The 20,706-nt window shown below is 43.3% G+C and overlaps 1 protein-coding gene across 1 annotated transcript in view; it reads left to right on the forward strand.

Annotated features, from left to right (window-relative positions):
* Nucleotides 1-20,706, forward strand: part of Tsf2 (transferrin 2) — a 50,625-nt gene that overhangs the window by 817 nt on the left and 29,102 nt on the right. Inside the window, exons 2-5 of the mRNA XM_077645519.1 lie at nt 7,097-7,363; nt 10,436-10,690; nt 13,552-13,877; nt 20,325-20,655. Of these exons, the coding sequence (XP_077501645.1) occupies nt 7,097-7,363; nt 10,436-10,690; nt 13,552-13,877; nt 20,325-20,655 (1,179 nt within the window). The remainder of the gene's footprint in view (nt 1-7,096; nt 7,364-10,435; nt 10,691-13,551; nt 13,878-20,324; nt 20,656-20,706) is intronic.

A 20,706-nucleotide genomic window follows, 5' to 3' on the forward strand; every position in this document is an offset into this window, starting at 1 on the left:
TGATCATCGAAGCAGTTTATGATTAGGAGGCACGTTTGAAATATTTAAGATATGTGTCAGGCATGCAAACGGTTTCGCTCACTTCACTGCAACGTGCTATCTGTCAGACCAGTGCGTGCAACCTGTAGAGTAAATTACGCGAAGGAATGTGGACAAGAAAAGGAGAATGCAGCGCTCGTGTTGTGTGCCTCTATCTGTGCCCCTCCGCGTTGTTTCACGATCGTACGAACTTACAACCAGTTGCTGTTTTTTTTTTTTTTTTTTGCGAGCTGTTTGCCGTTGCATTAGGGACCATAATTATATGGACATGTAGGCATTACTTACGGTTGAAGTAAAGTGCCAAAGGTAGTTCTCGAGATGTTTTCTGACAGAAAAAAAAGTGATATTTGCCGAATTCTCACTTTTGCTGAGGTTTTTTTTTCGACCCCCCGCGGTGGCTTAGTGGGTAGGGCGCTCGACTACTGATCCGGAGTTCCCGGGTTCGAACCCGACCGCGGCGGCTGCGTTTTTATGGAGGCAACACGCTAAGGCGCCCGTGTGCGGTGCGATGTCAGTGCACGTTAAAGATCCCCAGGTGGTCGAAATTATTCCGGAGCCCTCCACTACGGCCCCTCTCTTTCTTCTTTCACTCCCTCCTTTATCCCTCCCCTTACGGCGTGGTTCAGGTGTCCAACGATTTGTGAGACATACTGCGCCATAACCTTTCCCCAAAAACCTATTATTATTAGCCCTCCACTATGGTACCTCTTTCTTTCACTCCCTCCTTTATCGGGGTTTGGTAGATATATGAGACAGATACTGTGCCATTTCCTTTCCCCAAAAAACAATTATTATTATTATTATGGGGTCTTTTGCGTCCCTCATTTCACAGAGAAAAAATTGAGCCTTCTAAAATGTGCTATTATTGCTGAGCTTTGCATTTCAAACAAACAAAAAGAAATCGGATGCATTGGTTGCCTTTTCTTTCTCTCTTCTTACTAAAAACACACAAAAGCTACTAAGCATGTAAAGGTATTTTCACGTTATTTATTGACTGAAAACCAATACTGTTGCATTGTGCACTTGCTCAGCAAAGGCAGAATTTGAGAACATTGCTTCTTAGACTAGAAACAAAAAAAAAAGTGTGTGGGGGAGGGGGGGGCCTTGCAGCTTAGCTTCTGCTGATCAAATTCATTTGCCAATTTTCTCATGTCTTTACATTCATATGTGCTAATGCTGGAAAGGTTGACACCATAGGTTTAAAAATGTTGACCTCAAATTCTGTCTTACCAATAAGAATCTCATCTGGAACCTAATGTGTGTCATCTAAGAAGGAAAAGAAAAAAAAGTGGTTTTTAGGGAGAAGTGGGTAAAGAAGGACTGCTGCCAAATTTATGACAGTGTAATTAAGTAGAAATTACATAGGTGACACCTTAATCAACAGTAATGGAGAGAGAGAAATAGGTTAACAAATGGCTAGCCGGTGAACTGGAAGCACAAAAAAGAACTTTCAAGGGCTGTTTGCCTGGGGGTGCAGTCACTATGTTTCAGAGATTTTGTGTACATACTTGATGTTGTGTTGTCTATGCATGCAAGAAAATAAGATTGCTGTTGGCAAAAACAAATAGGGATGCAGTACAATTTCACTTAAAGGAGTATGGACACCTAACTTTTGGGTGCGTGTTTTCTTTGTAATGATTGGAGGCATTATGATACATGGATTTCCACGTGTATTTTCCTATGACTGCTAAATAATTTATAATCCAATTTCTTTCACGTGCTGTTTCGTTTTCAACAGCCAGATGATGACTGGGACATCAATGTGTGCTTATAGGTCATGTGAGGCATGGAAAAACTGCGATATAATTGCTGCTTCGTCGTTTTAATTCACTACAATTCTAAAGCCAGCCTGCCTCAAGAGGTGGAATGACAGCGAATGTAGAAGCAGCGATTATATTGCAGTTTTTTCATTCCTCACATGACCTATACGCACACGTTTGATGTCATAGTCATCATTTGGCTGCTGAAACCAATACAGCAGGAGAAATAAATTTGATTATAAATTATTTAGCAGTCTTAGGTAAATACTACATGGTGATTCATGCATAGTAGTGTCTTCCGCATAGTTGTAGAGAAGAAAACATGTCACCAAATTTAGGTGTCAATACTTCTTTAACTCTTTCGTTACCACGCAAAAGATGAGTGTTTTTGATAGGGCTGAGACGTAATTTTTTCCTGCAAAATATGTGATGTGTACAGAGCAAAATTTACATGAAAATGGTGGCAATAGCAATTCTTTCTGAAGACATTTATTTCAACACAAATACTTCGTGTGAATATTACTTTAAAAAATATTGTGTAAAAACACACAAAAGTTGAAAATTTAGAAAAAGATTGTATTGAAAAGAGACTATGTCATGGAGAAAAATCAGTGAAACATTCTGGAACTCTCAATTACATTTATGGCATTTATTAATGTTTGTTAATGAAATTTATTAACTATAGCCACCAAAAGTTTGAATCTACAATTCAAGAACTTTCCCAGCTAGAAATTTTTTTTCTGACACTATGTGAAAAAAGGCCATTTTCAAAGTGTGTTCAAGATAAAATTTTCACACCAAGTAAAAAATTTTTGAAGTAAAATGTAATGTGTCAAAATGTAGCTTGATAATTTACTTTCTGACATTACCAATTAAAGCTAAAAATGTTTTAAAGAAACAAACAAATTTCAGAAACACAAAACATATATCCGCCATACCAGTTGTGATGATCTATTCACATAAAAATTACAAAAGGTAATACAGTGGTGCCTCCTTATACATAAAAAAATTAAGTGGTACGATATAGCTAGTGGTTGCACTTTTCGGTTTCTATTTTTCAAAAAATCAGCGGACTTTTTTCGGTGGTTATTTCAGAATGTGTTTCTTTTCTTTTTGTGAGTACTGTTTTTGACAACTGAATTGTGGACTTTGTTCGGTGATTTATTGTGGCAATTCTGTGTGGTCAAAAGTCAATTAGAGTCTGCCTCGGCATTTTTGTCAGCATGAACAATTTGTTTGCAAGAAGTTAACATGATTTGCCAGTAATTTTGCACATGTAGGTGTGCTTGTAGAAAAAAAAGTAACGCAAGTTTAATGAGAAAGCCGGCAGTCAAGAATGCAAATGGAATTTACTTGTAAGAAGTAGGTTGTCAAGTGTTCTTTGGGTTGTCACGCTTGGTTCAGCGATAGGGCAGAGAATCATGTGGTCTGTGTGTTGGTAGCAGCGATGGAACTGCGGCTTAATCGTCGCAGTAGCCCATACATGGTACTTTTAATGATGACAATGCGCAGTTTTAACCGACTAACCGACTAAATAAGAGGGCAATGGTATTGAACAAACAGTGCTTATCAAGAAGGCGGCGAGGAGGCGCTGCTTCCCTGTATGCAGAGGAGTGTAAACAAGCAGAAAAATTCCTCAAACTGCACAACTGCGCGGTTTATCTAACAATGCCACCGTCTCATCTCGCCCCTGGCTTCCCTACTTAGTTAATTTTCAACTTTGGTGGAGTGTAACTCGCACTTAACAGCCAGCTAGCTATGCCTTGCATGCCAAGAACACTGACCTTTTTCGATTGAAACCAAATTTCAAAAACTATATTCGTCATACTTTTATCGTTTTTTGTTTTGTTTTTTGTTGAAACCAAAAAGTCCAACCCCTAGATATAGCAAATATCTGTATTATAAAATTTCCAGAAACACACGCTAGAGAAGCAAAATTTAATCATCAAAGAACAGCAACTGCCAGACACATTTTTCTGGCGTTAGCAGCTTTTAAATGCCGCTCACAGAGATTGCAGAGGCTGAAAAAAAAAAAAAAAAACGAACGGCAAACGTAAGCTAGATTGGCTTCCCCGCAAGACACAGCAGCACGCGATGGTGGCAGGTCAGATGCCAGCTAGGGTGGCTTCATATTACACCGGTGTCTTGTAAAAAACCTGATGCCAGGTCGAAAGCTATCACCGGTGTTGCCACTTCCGCTCTCTGACAATCGACATGAGCAGAGGATGGCTGCTGGAAAGCGACAATCGACCATGTCGCTTGTTGCAAGGCACCATCTGTGGGTGCGAGAGGCACGAACGAGTTCTGACCACCTGGCTACCAGCTGGTCTTGCCGCTATATCTTTGGTGCTGTTGATAAAAGAAAGATAAAGTTTGAACCATGGTGCTGATGCTTGCCGCACCACCACTAGTCACCCCTGCAGTGAGGCAAAGCGTGCCACCTGCCATCCGAGCAGGCACAGATTGGCACTCGGCAGTACAAACTGCGTTCGATATACTGGGTGTTCCGTATTTATCTGTTTGGGTTGTAAAATATTCTTCTGCGCAAACTACTTGCCTGTTTGGGCTTAAGCCCAGACCATAGGGTAGCTTATTATAGTCTGCGTTTTTCAAAAAATAATTTAAGCATCAGAACTTGCTTGAATTGTCTGGAATCGGCGAAAAACTGCAGTCTGCATGGGGAATTTTCGTCGAGGCGAGCGGAGCAGCAGATTTGACAGGCTACATCATATGGGGTACTGCGAGACCTACCCCAGCTTTGAGCAGGGATATTGGTTGCCTCGCAGTTTGGCAGATGGCACAGCCTCTCAAATCGGCTATCCCATTCGCCCCGATGAAAATTCTGCGCGCAGACGACTCCAGTTTTTCCTTGATTCCAAGCGTTCGAGGCAAATTCCGATGTTAAATTATTTATCAAAATACACAGACTATCATAGGCTACCTTGTGGTCTATGCTTGAGCTGAAATAGACCAGTGGTTTGTGCAGCAGAATTTTTACAACCTGGACAGATAAATACTATAAAGTAAGAAGTGCATGTGCTTGTTGAAAATATTTAGGAACAGTTTGATATACCCAATAATTCGTAATATCCATGTTTGTTATAAGGAGGCTTGACCTTAAATTGCTTGAAAATGCTCTACAGTGCTTTGATTTTGCAAGGAACTATTTCGGAAGACGTTTTGGACGATTTAAGACCAGTCTTAAAACATCGACAGATATCGTGAGCAGCTTTGGGCTTTTACAAACCGTCAATCCGAGGTCGATGCCCTGATTTCCACCTGGCCTGGAGTCGATTCTTTTTTGGGCAGATGGAAGTAAATCTAGCCCATATGATGTCGAGACTCTACAGAAACCAGACATATCATTCATGACTTTAGTATGATGTGTAAACCGGCTACATGAGCGAAAAAACAGACAAGTGGGAAGCAAAGCCTACGGGCAGACAGGCGTCCACGTTTTTGTCTGAGGTTGAACAGTTTTTTCGTCAGGTTCAAATTTCGATGGTGCAATATCATCGCCAGAGTCACTGCTGCTTCAAGCACAGAAAAAATCTGCTGCAGATGCAACAGAATCGCGCAAAGCCAGATTTTTCCGAGCGCGCGCCTTCTCTGCAGCTGACGCTGTCCCGCGAGCGTACTACACCGGAACCTTAACTTCAAGGGCGTTTCAAAAATTGCCACCTTGCAGGAAAAATACAAGTTACACAAGAAACTAAAGTAGAGTGCCTAGACAACAAATTAGATACGCGACAAATCCTCGGCGGCCCAGGTAGTGCTGAAATCACACTTTGGATCCATCGATCAACGGTGATTGATGCATAGTGGCGTAGTAACGAAACAGTGGACATCACATTATCGGGAACAAATACTCTGCTGCTGTCTAATTTGCGTCTTCCTTTAAAGTGCCCAGTTAGCATTTCATTTCTCTGCAAGAGAGTATTGAATGGCAGGGGCTGCTCCCACCTCTCCTTCATCGTCATTTATTTATTTTTTCAGCAGGCGCATGCATTTCCTTTCATATGCATGCCTTTTCTTCTTTCTGATGGTGAACTCTTCTTTCATGTGCCCTTTTTATTGCGCCGCACACATGGGCTTTCATGAGAGAAATGCCCTTTAGAGTATGGTTCCTAGGTGTGTGGTGTTTCCAGGCTGCCTATCGACTCATTAATTGAGCCAGATCTTGCTGGGCAGCACGTGTAATAATGGAGGGTTGCGACTTTTGTGGTTAGAAAACAAATCGTGTTGTCTTGATTACTTTGGATGCCTTTCAGGCAGGCACCTCTTTTATTAGCCATGCTCTACATTAGCCCATGCGGCTCTATTTTATCTTGTCACGGGCATTCACAAATCCTACAGATTTGCAGTACTTCAAAAATTACAAAACTGGGAGAAGAGAAAGTCTGTGACTGTTTCTGAGCATGCTACCAGACTAAGAGCGACTTGGTTGTTTCCTTGTTAAAGATGTTTGCCTTTCATTACACACGATATAGTGTAATCAATGAAAAGACTTGTAATTGCTGTAGTTGCTGTGTCATCTCAATCCTATTTTGAATTTTGTTGGCATCCATGTCAACCTGTTTTTGTTGTTGTTTTTTTTCTGCCTCATCTTTCAACATTTGAGCGTGTTGCGCATCTTGCAGCTTTTCTCAACAGCAAGAGCCATAAGTGAAGCCGTCTTGCTATTCTCCAAAGGAGTCATTAAGTCAGTACTCAGTATAAATCAGCATATAAGGCTACTCTGTACTGTGTGCGTGCATGCATGTTTGTGTGTGTGTGCGCACGCGTGCACGTGCGTGTGTGTGCACATGCGTGCATGTGTGCACGCTTGCGCATTTCAGCTTTTTATATGTGTGTGTGGACACAAAATTTTGAATATGAAGCTGTTACGTAGAAATTCGGATTGTTTAAGGTAGTAGTGTCTATGCATATTCTGTGCATCGTAAATTGTTTCATGTTTTGAGTACCTGTAGAAGAACACTTCATTGAATTTTACATTATTGTGGAACTACCATAATGTCGCCAGAAGCAATTTGTGTAGTACTGAAAAATGAGTCATTGAGAATAAGTGAAGGGTGTTTAAGTACAAAATTGGAGTACATTTTGAACCTTCTGTAATACATGAAGTCTTAGCACATTTAGAATATCACTGTGAAATATTCAAAATCAGTGTTGTGTGAGGAATGTTGCCAGAATAATGGACTCAGACTGTGCACTTTTTTTTTGCATTGATTTCTCTGTTGAAACCCACTGTTCATGAGCATGCTTTTGTATAATGGCCTCGCTCATTTTCTGTGCAGCATTTCCCAGCCACGGCCAACAGGATGTCACATGGTGTACTGTTAGTGATGCAGAACACCTGAAGTGCACAGAGTTTGCCGAGGCAGTGCGTGTGAGCCGTGTCTTTTCATTGGCACTCAAATGCAAGCGAGCTGCATTCAAGGATCAGTGCATGAACTTTCTTGACAATGGTCAGGCCAACCTGGTGGAGCTTGATCCTGGAGAAGTGTATACTGCTGGGCGCTTTCACAGTGTCATTCCTATCTTGGCAGAACGCTATGGTGCAGGTAAGCTGTTTGGTTTTGAAAGTATTCCTTGAACAGCAGTGCAGCAAAAGTAGTGTAGTACTATAGAAAGCCAGGTTAAGCCCTGCACTGGGCTAGTTGCAACATGTGGGGCAATTATTTTTATATAATGGGGCATTCTGCTTTCTGAACTAAAAAGGCATGGCAGTCAGAAAAAAAAATTATATGCTTCTGGTTGCTGCCATCCCATCAGGTGCACCTGACATTTGGTGAAATAGTTTTAATAGTTTGTTTCCTAAAAAAACATCATTTTGATATGAACTCACTAAGATTATAATCTTGGTCAGCAAGTACTGATCACCAGAATCCACCTTTTTTTCATGTAGCCATACTGTGCATGTGAGCCTTTCTTTCTTTGCTCTCTCCCGCACTCTGCTTGTTGGAAACAAACCACTATATTGTGCTGTTAAAGCGCTTCTCCATTCATTCAGTCATGCCTCAAGCAGCTGCATGCAGTGCATGCCAACTACGGCAGTACTAAGTGCTTGTCTACGGTATACACTGCAGTACCCTGTTTGTTTTCAGCCAGCACTGTACAGCAGACAAATTTTTTACACATTCTTTAGAGGGCACCACGTCATGTAAAAAATTCTAAGGGCGATTATGGTTCTCCATAATGCGAAATTTGTGCGCAGCTCTGTCAGTGTCTCAGGCTCTGTAGGTTCATTGTTTTGCTTTGCTGGGTCGTTGGCACATCTGGCGACGATATTAGTTTTATGGTAGTATTAGTTGATGAAGGTGATGATGTGCAATGCACAGCGTGCGAGAATGTGTGTATTAGTTTGACAGTATTAGTTAAGACGACGACATGCAGTGCACAGCGCAAGAGTGTGTTGCAGTTTAACACGAGGTGTGATCAGCTGTGGCAATAGCCTAGTGCTCTTGTGCAGTGGCCAGTGAAGCTGATCTGTTTGCTGCGCTATGGGTTCGAATCCCAGTTTCGGTCCTGTTTATTTTTTTTTATTTATTTATTTATTTATTTATGGTTTGGCTCAATTACACGGACAGTGGTAACATGACTCTACCCACGAACAGACGCTTAAGAGCTGAGCTCTGAAAGGCAGCTTGTTCTGTTTCATTGCATTCTTCCCAATCCTTGGAGATCTGCTTGAACCACTTATGCAGCCATAATCACTTTGTGTTGCTCATGCTTCGATAATCTAGTTCGCATTTCCTTTCAAGGTCTAGGAGTACTGGAAAACAAAACACATTTTGTGAAGCTAACCTTGATTACTTTGTGTGTGTAATTACATATGCTGTCTTAGTAATCGTTGTCAAACAAGTGTCATCTTGCATTCTGGTGAGATACAAGAGGACTGCTTAGTCTGCAAGGAGAAACGGAATTCTCCATCACAATGAGTTTCAATTTGTTTTCTTAGACACACACTGTGTGGCATAAATACTTGCTATCATAAACTTGCAACAAACCAGAAATAAACACTGTAATCGTAAAAATTGTATGTTTTGAGCGTTAGGCAGCACAAGAGACAGAGGAGGCAGTCTTTAAAGGCAACGAACAAAATCAGCTCTTTATGCCACAAGTTTTCCTCTTGGAAAGGCACAACAATTTTACGATAGGCAGCGAGGCACTGGAAGTTGTTGGGCAGTATATCTGACCTGGATCATGAGCGTAAATAGCTAGGCAAGTAGGAATGGGGTGAAGTATATTTGGTAAGTGCTCTCAGGTCATGAATAGCACTTTACCACTATCTCCGAAGAAGAAAGTATACAGTAGTTGTATCTTGCCAGTACTCGCCTTTGGGGCAGAAACTTGGGGGCTAATGAAAAGGATTAAAATTAAGCTGATGACAGCGGAGTGAGGTATAAAAAAGAAAATGATAGATGTAACATTAAGAGACGGGAAGAAAGCAGAATGGGTCATGGAGCACGCATGAGTTATTGATATCTTAGTTGAAATCCAGAAGAAGCTAGCATGGCCAGGGCATGTAATGTGAAGGCAAGAGAACCGATGGTCATTAGAGGAGTATTGACACCTAACTTTTGGGTGCGTGTTTTCTTCTTTGTAATGATGTGTAATGCATTATTATTCATGGATTACCACGTGGTAGCCTTCTACAACTGATAATAATTTATAATCTAATTTCTTCCTCATGCCGTTTCTGTTTCAGTTTCAGCAGCCGAATGATGGCTGTGACGTCAAAGTGTGGTTATATGTCTCGTGAGGCATGGAAAAACTGCGATATAATCGCTGCTTCATCGTTTTTAATTCACTCCAGTGCTGGAGCCAGCCTTCTTGCAGTTTTTTCATGCCTCACGTGAGCTATAATCGCACCTTAACGTCATAGTCATCGTTCGGCTGTTAAAACCGGAACAGCATGACAGAAAAATTCTATTATAAATTATTTAGTGGCCATAGGTGAATACCACATGGTGAGTCATGCATAGCAGTGTCTCCAGCATCATTGTAGATAAGAAAACATGCCACCAAAATTAGGTTTCTATACTCCTTTAAGGGTAATGGGCTGGGTACCAAGAAAAGGCAAGCGTAGCAGGGGGCGGCAGAGGGTCAGGTGGGCGGATGAGATTTAGGAGCTTGCGGGGATATGGTGGCCGCAGCTGGCACAGGACAAGGTCAGCTGGAGAGATATGGCAGAGCACTTTGTCCTGCAGTGCATGTAGTTGGGTTGATGATGATGATGGTGATGAACATCACAGTGGCACCAGACATTTTAAAGTCAATGTGTCGCCTCCTGGAAACATGTTGACTACAAAACTTGAGCTTGGCAGCTATGAAATAATGTAGAGAGAGTTGCATTTTTATACTACAGATATTACAGATCAGACACCCTATGAACAGAAATTATCCACACACACATTCAAGAATTATTTTAGATTGTTAGAGAAGAATGTTGCCTCCAAAAGCACACGTGGTACAAAGGTTTGGTTATGTGCTGAACAACATTATGAACTGCACACAGCTGAAACCAAATGTTTGAGAGCCCTCTAAACCTCTTGAGTTGTGCTCCGCCTTGCCTTAGATGTTTTAGGTGATTGGCCTCTTGTGTGAAAGGAGTGTAACCTTTTTCTTTGCAGACAGAGAAGCTGGCTACTACTCAGTGGCTGTGGTTCATTCCAACGCCACATTTCACTCACTAAACGACCTTAGAAACAAGTCTGTCTGCTTCACCAGCGTTGGCGATATGGCTGGGTGGGTGGTTCCCATGGCCACCCTGATCCATGAAAACATCCTTGAAGTGACTGACTGCAATAACCTTGTGAAGAGCGCTGCATCATTCTTTGGCCCAAGCTGTGCACCAAATTCGCTGATTGACAAGCACAACCCTACAGGTTTGCCCAAATGTATTCTTATGCATGCTGAACAAATTGTGGTTCTGTGAGGGCAGTCTCATGTGGCCATTAAGTGCAGTCTAGGTTTAATTGTTTGTTCTGAAGGCAGTGGCAGTACCAGAGAAGTGGCCGCGACAGATGTTACGTTTACCTCGGGGACATTCTGAAGTGCACGATTTCTGCCATTCTCTTTCACCGACCACTGTGCAATTTTGTAGTGTCACTGCACGCACTGGGCTTAAACTTGACAATTTGCTAATTGATGGCCACATGACTATCAGAAAGTGGCCATGTTACTTAATGATGGCTGAGGGTTTTCGTTTACAGATGCTGATAACAACACCGATATAGTTAGCCTCAGAAAACCTCCCTTGTGTAGCTATCACTATAATAACAGCATTGTTGCAAGTGATCTTAGAATGCTGGGATTATTCATTGACAGAGGTTGGCCGGTATTCATGGCAGAATAGTCCACTTGTAACACCTTCCCTAACAATTGTTCTGTAGATATATAAATACAAGACATACCATTTTTTTTTGTGACTGTTTAGTAATTGCCAGTGTGAGGTCATTATATGATCAACCCTGTAGATGTCTTCTATACAGGTGTGAGACAGCTGTGCTAGTTGCACCATGCTGTGACAAAGGCATTACCTATTTACTCGATTTTAACACTCCCTTGATTGGAATGTACACCTGTTTTTTCATGGTCAGAAAGAAAAAAAACAAGTGCAATGCCTTCGATTGTAATATGCACCAAATTTTCATTCCTTGATAAAGAAATTAAACTTCTTCTCACTTGGAATAACAAAACTTTATAGCAACCGCTCTGTCACGATGAAGTAAACATCGCCGCCGCCTCACTCGCCTTTCCCCGTCTGGCTGACAAAATCATCATCCCTAATCATTGCTGTCGGAGCCTCCTTGTTGCTCTCAATAACCCAAAGCATTTCATTCTTGGTGCCGTCCATGGCATTGGATATCCCGCTTTTCTTGAAGGCCTTGTTGACCATGGCATATGGGATGGTGCACCATGCATCCTTCACCCATCTCGCAAAGTCCCGCAGCGGGGCATGCTTCGTCCTGTTGTTGCGTGGTTTGTTGTAAACCGGCCCTTTGGCCCATTGAAACTCTTCCGAGTGAACTTGCTGGCAAAGATCCGGTGTCTTTGTTCTCGCCAGTTATGTTTCTAGTAGGAGGAATACAGAAGTAACGACAACCATTGAGGTGCGGGGGTTGTCCACATGTCCACCCTGCGGAGCGGCTCAGAAAATTGCCTGCTGGGATTGGTTGTTTTAGGAGGTCGCATGAAGTTTGCACGCTGTCAAGCACAGTACACCTACGCTTTTTTTTGGCCACCTTGCCATCGCTGCTGCGAGCTAGTCGTGCTGGAGGTGAACAGGGTTTACCGTAGCAGTAAGAAGTTGCACAATGAATATACAACATAGCTTGAATATTTTTTATTGACATCTTGCATGTTAACTGAAATTTTTTCTTGCAAAAAAAAAAGAAGGAGCATCACATTTGTAAAAATGCAACATACAGAGAGTCTTCGCAGTATCTCGGAAAAAATTTTTAAAATGTGACGATGTGCCATGGATACATATAGTCATTATACATTAAAAAATTTATAGTAGCTTTCCTGCTGACATTGGGATACAGTAAAAGCTTGTTAATTTGTACTTCAAGGGACCAGTCCAGAAAAAATGTTAGAATAATCGAATGACCCTGAAAGAAATAACAAGAACCGCTTGCATCACGGCAAATTTATTTGGTGAAAGACTGGGCAATGGTGGTAGCTTTCGAGATGAGAACGGCGTGACAATGACTATTTTTAGCGGAGGAGGCTTCACAGTATAAACTGTGAATGGCACATGACAAGTGCACAGTTTCGGTGCACTGGAAGAATGGAAGATCCACACGGATGGAGACGGTCAGCAGAGCCGAATCGCTAAGAAAACAAAATGGGGATAGTAAAGACTAGCGGGATGTATCAATCAGCGCCCGAAACAGTGCACAGCTGGGCCCAGTTGGCTGGCTGATGTGGCCTGGCACAAAGCTCTGAAAAGCGAAACTGAAACTGTGCAGTGTGACTGTTGAGGGGCCTTCCGTTCGTCGTCATACCTGCTGTTGCTCTTACATCAGAGGTGTGCGCGACCGACTCGGCAGCATGATATTCGGGTTTGAGTAGCGCTAGTCGGATGATGGCTTGCTGTCATGCCTGGACACAGCCTCCCTTCGGGAGCCCATTCGAATTAACCGGTGCGAGACCCATAGCGTCCAAATTAGCGAGCGTGCGATGCCATAGACTTACATGGGCATTGGCCGGGACAACACCAGCAGTTCTAATTTATCCGGAATTTTGAATTAACAGGGTTTGAAATGACGAGGTTTTACTGTATAGGCTCCCAAGGCATCGCCGAGGGGCACTGCTACTCCTGATGTGCAGTGCCATCTATAGAAGAAAAGTAAAAACTGGGGTGTTGACCGCTGCTTTCGCCACAATATTCTCGCACGCTTTCTTGCACGTGTACGCGCCCGCGTGGCACGTCGCAACGTGTCACCTCAGTCACATTGACATGTACTTGAGCTAGGCGAACACTGATACCAATTTGTGTCCATTAGACTGACATGCATAGTGCCTTGTATGGGATTACTATTGGTACTTGCATTAGCAGAGGTTGTCAGACTGTTAATGCCAACATTGTACCAAATAGCACAGTGTCTTTTTGAAACAAAATTGTGCTGTTTAAAAAGCTGCTCATTCCTCTGAGAAATTCTTGATTTTCTGGTCATGGGGATGCATCCAGCCATGTGCAAAAGGAAGTGATTGCACGTGCTGTCGTTTCCCGGGTGTGCAGGTGATAACCCACAGAAGATGTGCGAGCTATGTACGGGACGCCCCGGTGAGCGCTGCTCAGGCAATGATCCATTTTCGGGCTATCAGGGGGCACTGCGCTGCCTCATGGAGAAGGGTGACGTGGCCTTCGTGAAGCACACAACACTGTATGAAGCATTTCTTGGCCAGCCGCCATCAGATCGATTCCGACTGCTCTGCCCAACAGGGCAGCTAGCAATGCCGGACCAGTACCGTACCTGCAATTGGGGCATGGTGCCTCCAAATGTTGTGGTCACCACTTCTGACACCTTGCCAAGGGTTCGTGTGCAGTACCAGGAGTTCCTCCAGGTTTGTACAGCTCCTTTAATAGATTTTGTAGGAGCTGAGAGCCATTCAGTCACCCATGTATTACTTGTTTTATTTTTTTTTTTATAAACCATACTGGTTTAAGCATATATATGCTTATATAGAAGTGATTTACATGCCGCTACTACCATGTCATAAGGTTTTTCACCTATTTATTCATACAAAAGATCTTTTTGTGCATGCTTGTGTCTAAAAGTCTTCATTTTTTTGTTTTCATATGCTCTGTGTATGCCTTGCACAACCCCGATGTCATAAGCATCAGTAATTACATTATGCTAGGGCTAGATGCTTCAGTTCAGGTGCACCTTTGTGTAGGTGTAATAATCAGCCCACTTTGATGCTTTCCACTTAGTTACTGCCATTGTGTTTCTTTTTTTTTTTTTTTTTTCAAAAACGTAAAGATTTTGTTTTTAGGAGTGTAAAGAACTCGAGCTGAAACGCGGCCATTTGTTTTAATGCCTAGCCTTTATTAGTCTTTATCGTCTTCTCCTCCTGCTGCGTTCCTCACTTCCTCCTCGTCTTTGCTACCACTTCACAGGAGGTAATGTATGGTGTGTTGATGAGCAGGAGGCTAAACTTTATTAATCTGGCGAATTGGGCATGTTGGTACATAATTACAGGCTCAGCAGCACACAAAAGATGGGGACAGAGTAGACAGATAATGACGAGCACTGAACTTCCCTACAATTCTTTAGTGCGAACATTTCCACACATATATGCATGCCGGTCGAGCTGTGGTCATCGTATATGCATGTGCAAATAGGTGAGTTCTTTTTCGGAGCGGGCAATAGAGGCAGAGCTTACGCAGGCCTCCCCCAGACTACATATCAGTTCTGATTCAATGATTTCACGTGTGATGCCTGATTTCACGTGTTATGTCTGACCTGCAAGGATTATTCCCCTGGGCTATTTCCAAGAGAAGCAAAGATCGCATCACACGTGAAATCATAGAATCAGAACTGATATGTAGTCTGGGGGAGGCCTGCATAAACTCTGCCTCTATTGCCCTCTCCGAAAAAGAACTCACCTATTTGCACACGCGTATACGATGACCACGGCTCGATCGGCATGCACATAAGTATGGAAATGTTCGCAATATAGAATTGTTGGAAGTTTAGCGCTCGTCCTTGTCTGTCTACTCTGTCCCTGTCTTTTGTGTGCTGCTGTGCCGGCTAAACTTTCACTGTTCCTGTGATCAGGATAGCATTGGGATAAGTGACAGAGTGATGCTCATATCAGAATCCTCAAGCTCACATCAAAAACAATGCATGAAAATCAAAATCAGTAAGGCTTTTTGGTAAGAATACAGTAGAACCCCTCTATAGTAGTCGCTCGAACCAGCAAAATCTTTACTGTATCAGTGTTTTTAAAAAAATACAGTTGTGCCTGGTTAATACGACCCCCATTAATATGGACGACGCAATTTATGGCCAGTTTTTTTGTGGACCAAACTTCTCCAGTGTATTTACGCCATGTTAATATAGAATCTTGCTGTCCTGTTTATGGACAGGAGGAAAGTGTGCAGAGCCCTTTGGGGCCCATATATTCTTGTCGCGTTAATATGGACAGCAATGAGAACAAAATCTCTGCTGCCCCAACCAGATGTTCTGGTTCCTGCATTTTTAGTGCAGGACACCCGAGGAATGCAGGAAAAAATGGCAATGACTGATTGATGGCCCTTTTATTTTCTGGTTTCACGCTTTACAAAGCTGCCAGGTCGACGTCCGTTACCATTTGCCGTATTGCATGAATGGCTGTGACGAAAACTTTCTCGGCAGTTACTGCTACTCTCCCCTGTCCTTTCTTGCTGTCGCTTCCCTCTATACTCCTCGCTATTCTCTTCCTTTCCCTTGCACCTCCGCCGGCTGCAGCTTGGGTGCTTAAGATATTAGATAGCAATTGCCGCGGCCGGCAACATTCTTTTCCTTCACTTTTTTTTTTTAATAAACTACTACTACTACTACTACTACTACTACTACTACTACTACTACTACTACTACTACTGCTGCTGCATAGAAGGCCTGTTCAGCAGCTATCAGCCGACTGAGACATGGGGTGGTGGGATGTGAACAGTTGTAGAAGTTGGTCATCTAGCCATGAGGCGCCATCAAGCGTATCATATAGTGAACACCAGGTGCGTGAAGATGCACCACATTATTGTAGCGAAGGCTACATTGGCCACGAAGTTGCACTTTCGTCGTGCTTGCATTCCCGCCATGGTCGCACCGCACCACGTGACTGATCACGTGACCAACCGCGTGACAAACCACGTGACCAGCCATGGCGCCACGCCGGCAGCTGCTCCGCACCACGTGACTAACCACGTGGCCGCTGGCGGGAGCCACTGAAACCCCCTCACACTCACTGAATAAAAAAAAAAAGTTTAAAACCTGTTTGTGCTGACACAGTATGCTCACAGCTGTGAGATTAGGCATAAAAGATCAGGACACTGTGGAGAACATACCGGAAATTTGTTGCAAACTGCATGAGCTTCAAAAAGACTCCAAAGTTTTCCTTTAAGCTTGCCTAAATTGATCATCATGTCACAATCTTTCGTAGTGCATTTTGGGACTGTATATGAATATTGTTACATCAAACTGTTACATCAGCTTAATCAAACTCATGCATTCACAAAATATCTAGTGGCTTTTGTCAACAATGGATCCTGGCTTTCCAGCGACAAGTCTGCATAAGAATTGATCTGTGATCAGCGTTAAGTGTAGCAACAATAGTCAGGCTGCATTATAAGAGAATAGCACCGAAAGCAGTATTTTTACATTGTACATTGTGTAGTTGGTCTAGTTGATGCAGATGGCATGAGCCATGCACACCTTTCTGAAGGTAAACATATTCGGCAGAAATCTGCTTGGTCATGTAAGATGCAGTGACAGTGACTCTGTTTATTGTCTTCAGAGCCTCGGTAGTTTTGACGCTTATGCACAGCGCAAGCCCGTCTGCATTGTATTCACGGTCAACTTTCTGTGGCACTTGAGCCTAGGCTAGGCTGGAAAGGGAAGGAGACAGGCCTTTGACCCCATGTCCTGTCACTGCGCAGTAGTCGCACAAGTAAATGAAGGTTGTTTTCTTCCTGCCCCGAAAACAGAAGACCGAAGCTTCAGTTGCTAACACATCGCCTTGACCGCCGCTTTCGCCCCTGCCACCTGATCCTATAATTGTGAGGGGTGGCTCGCAGGGTTGTTCTCTCATTGAGTGTGAAATCGGGGTAGAATCATTTGTGTAAACGTGTTGGACTTATCACCGTTGCCGTCATGTCTATCGGCCGAATTCACCAATGTGCCTCGACTTGACACTCCACCTCCATTCCGTCAAGTGGAGAAAACAGTTCCTACTCCACTCAAGGGCCGGTTGGGATTCATGAATATGCCTTGGCATATCCGTTGATAATGGCTCCTCGAGAAAACTCCCTCCATCGTGCTTTTGTCGAGGGAGCGTGAATGGCGTATGTGTATGTTGGCCGAAAACTGCATGCCGCTACATGTAACACGCACAATTCATTCAGTTGAGCCTTCTGAACAACTTCGGTCCCCCAGCCATGACTGCACAGCCACAGAGCCACAGAAAGAAAAAGAGAACAAGCAGCCAGCTGGTCCTCAAGAGGAATGCCTAAACCACCAGCTTTACTTGTGGCATAGAGTACCCGGCAGGATTGCTCTCATCTGCTATGGTCTATAGTCACACTGTGGTTATGCTATAGTCCGGTTGCTTTTGCACGCTTTTTTCCATGCCTACTGTAGTGTCTGTTAGGTACTCTTCTTTATTATATCATTGTTTTTAACGAGTCTGACTGGAATCATGGTGTTCACACCCTCGGATGGCAATACTTCTTTAAAGGGCCCCTGAAAAGGGTGCTTGACTATAAAATGCTCGCATTATGTAGAGTACAGGCCAATGAGCGTTTATTCCGCATACAAGACCTCAAAAGCGAGCTGATAATTTACAATACAGTTTTTAAAACTAACGCTTCCGCGCCAAGTGGCAACCAGCGGTGCTGGGCTTTCGTCCGAATCCGTGCTCATTACGTCAGCATCCGCGCTCGTTACGTCAGCATCCGCACTCGTTACGTCAGCAGCGGACTGCTAGCATTGGTTCACATGCGTCGGCAGCCGGCGGAGCAGGCGAGTGCGAGGGGCTGGCAGAGGACTGCCGACATTTCAGCATGCAAAAAGTGACGAGGAGAGGGAAAGACGTGGAAATTCAAATTTTGACTACAGATAACTAAGCTTCCACAAAACACATCTAAAAAATTCTTGCTGAAGGATATTTGTGCAGCAGCGTCCTTTAGCATCCTAGACACACCGCATCTTTGTTGAGACCCCCTTTTACAGCCCCTTTAGGTATTGCTAATGCTTAATTTCAGGCAAAAGATTCTTGTTATCGAGAGCTCCATGCCGTTCCGCTCTGTAGAGAGACCAGACTGGAAATCATACTGGCCAACTAATCCAGATCTTCAGCTCGCCTATGATGCCACCTGATGTCCCAGTGTTTGTAAAAAGTGTGACTTCGTCAGAGTATGAGGAGTTCCTGCATACACTACCAGCTACCAGACAGCCTTCATACTACTCTTTTCCTACTTTTTTCTTTCTTCATTTTTCTTTTTGTTTTTGCGAAAATCCTGACCCACCCACTTGCTGTCATGTGTCTCCAGCCCCTCATGAAAAAAAAATTTTCTGGCCATGCCACTGGTACCATTCACACACTCAATTATGGCTACGTTGTGTTTCAGTGCACTCACGGAGCACCGCAAAGCATTTTTGACATAAAGCAGCTCATTTGCATTTTTGACACAGTACTTGGGTCTTCGAAAAAAGAGCTTTTGCATCTGGTTTGCCAGTAATGGCAGAGGCGCAAACAAAAGTAACATACTTCCATTATGCCTTCTAGCATGTGTAAGGGGCCCTGAATTTTATTATAAAAAACAAAGCTTAACAAGCACCTGCAAATATTAACAGTGGGGGCACTCAGCAGTTAGTACTCAGTGGGACAGACCGGTTTCTCTAACTCAGTGCTTTTAGACAGGAATGTTTCAGGGACCTCTTGAGCTCCAGGTGGTGACTGAGAAGCTTAGGGAAGTGAGGGTAAAAGTGTCATCACAGTGGAGGTTAGCTAATGCAGTAAGGTGTGAATATAAATTACTTTTTTTTTTTCAGGTATATGTAAAAATCACTCGAGAAAGCATTGCACCTCTTCATTTTGATAGGTAATCTGTATGTCGTATTGACACTGTGTTACACTTGACTTTCAGGCTGTTTCTCTTGTAATATAGGTATTCTTGAATGGGCGTGATTCAGTTCATATTCTTGGCAAGAATAAGGTCAAGTGGTGCATGGGCTCTTGTTGTCTGTCTATAAAACCTGAGGGGGGGCCTAATTAAAAGGCCCAGCACTAAGAATACTTTTATGGATCCCCATTTGAGAACTGTTGCTTCCATTTATAAACGTCAAGTATGCAGTGTCTGCAGTTCATCTTTTTTTCACCATTGAAATTCTGTGGAGTGGTTGGCAGGAAAAAAACTTTTGCAGGTAACAGGAGTGTCCTTGAATGAAACTTTCACTGGTCACCTTGTTTGACATGGTTTAGCTACTTGAGAAAAAATTCTGAGGGCACTTAAAGTCTGCTTACGTGGAGGAATGCAAAAGCATGCCTTCTGAGGAAAGGAAAGATGCATCTCAACATCTCGGTGGACACCCCAACCGCACCTTAGAGCATGCAACTGAAGGTGCATACGTCATCGGTCCGAACCCCTGTCGCAAGCTAGCGTCCAACTTGACTAAAACATGTGAGCTATATACAAAGAGAAATGCTATGACACCACCCGGAACGCTGTACGACGAACAGTTGCTCAAAATTTTGGTGCAAATGTAGTCGGGAATACTGCCACCACATTGAGGTCAGCCAGTGATGCCATCGCTGGGATTTTATCTACACCTTCATGGGTTAGAGGGTGGGAATTGGGGTATGTAGCTTAGCTGTCACATGGCCTGAACTCTGCAGTCATCTGTCACATGACTTGGTATGGCGTCACATTGCATTTTTGTCACGTGACTTGGTATGATGTTACATTACATCATTGCCACATGGCTTGGTATGATCTCACGCTCATGATGCCATCACTAATTAGTATATGTTTGCTAATTGCATTATTTAGGTATGTTAATTAGTGTTACTTATTCATTCCCATTAACATTAATGATCCATGATGTGACGTCGTCATCACGACATGTTACACCACTCACAAGTTTCCCCTGGTGACATATTACGCCTATCACGTGACTTGGCATGATGTCGACTCGACATCACATGGTGCCGCTTTCTTGTGGACAAATTTTCTGCAGACACATTTTGCAGACATGACCTTGAAAGTGAGCCATATAATGCTTTCACATTAATACGAATTTATTTTTGTCACAGCTGGCTGTCCGCACCTTTGGCAAACCTCCAATTGGGCAGCTTCCCTGGTTCTACCAAAGCCATGTTGACGGTGATGGCTACAACCTGAACCCAACTCCAGACTGGAGCCGAGGTTTCAACCAGAGCCTGCCAGCTGGGCAACCCACATCGCCATGGAGTGGCCTGCCAACAACCGAGCGCTCAGTCATTGTCAATGTGACTGAGCTCTCCAAGTTCTACCTGTTTGCCAGTGGGATCCGCTATGGCAATGCTACCAACCTGCTCCTACAAGACCTGACTACAGAGCTGGTGGCGCTCAATGGCTATGAGCAGACCTTCACCGGCTACCTTGGTGAGTGCAATACTAGGAATTGTTGAAGAACTGATTGCAATAACAGTGAAT

Source organism: Amblyomma americanum, chromosome 1 (assembly GCF_052857255.1).
Source record: "Amblyomma americanum isolate KBUSLIRL-KWMA chromosome 1, ASM5285725v1, whole genome shotgun sequence".
Lineage (NCBI taxonomy): Eukaryota > Metazoa > Arthropoda > Arachnida > Ixodida > Ixodidae > Amblyomma > Amblyomma americanum.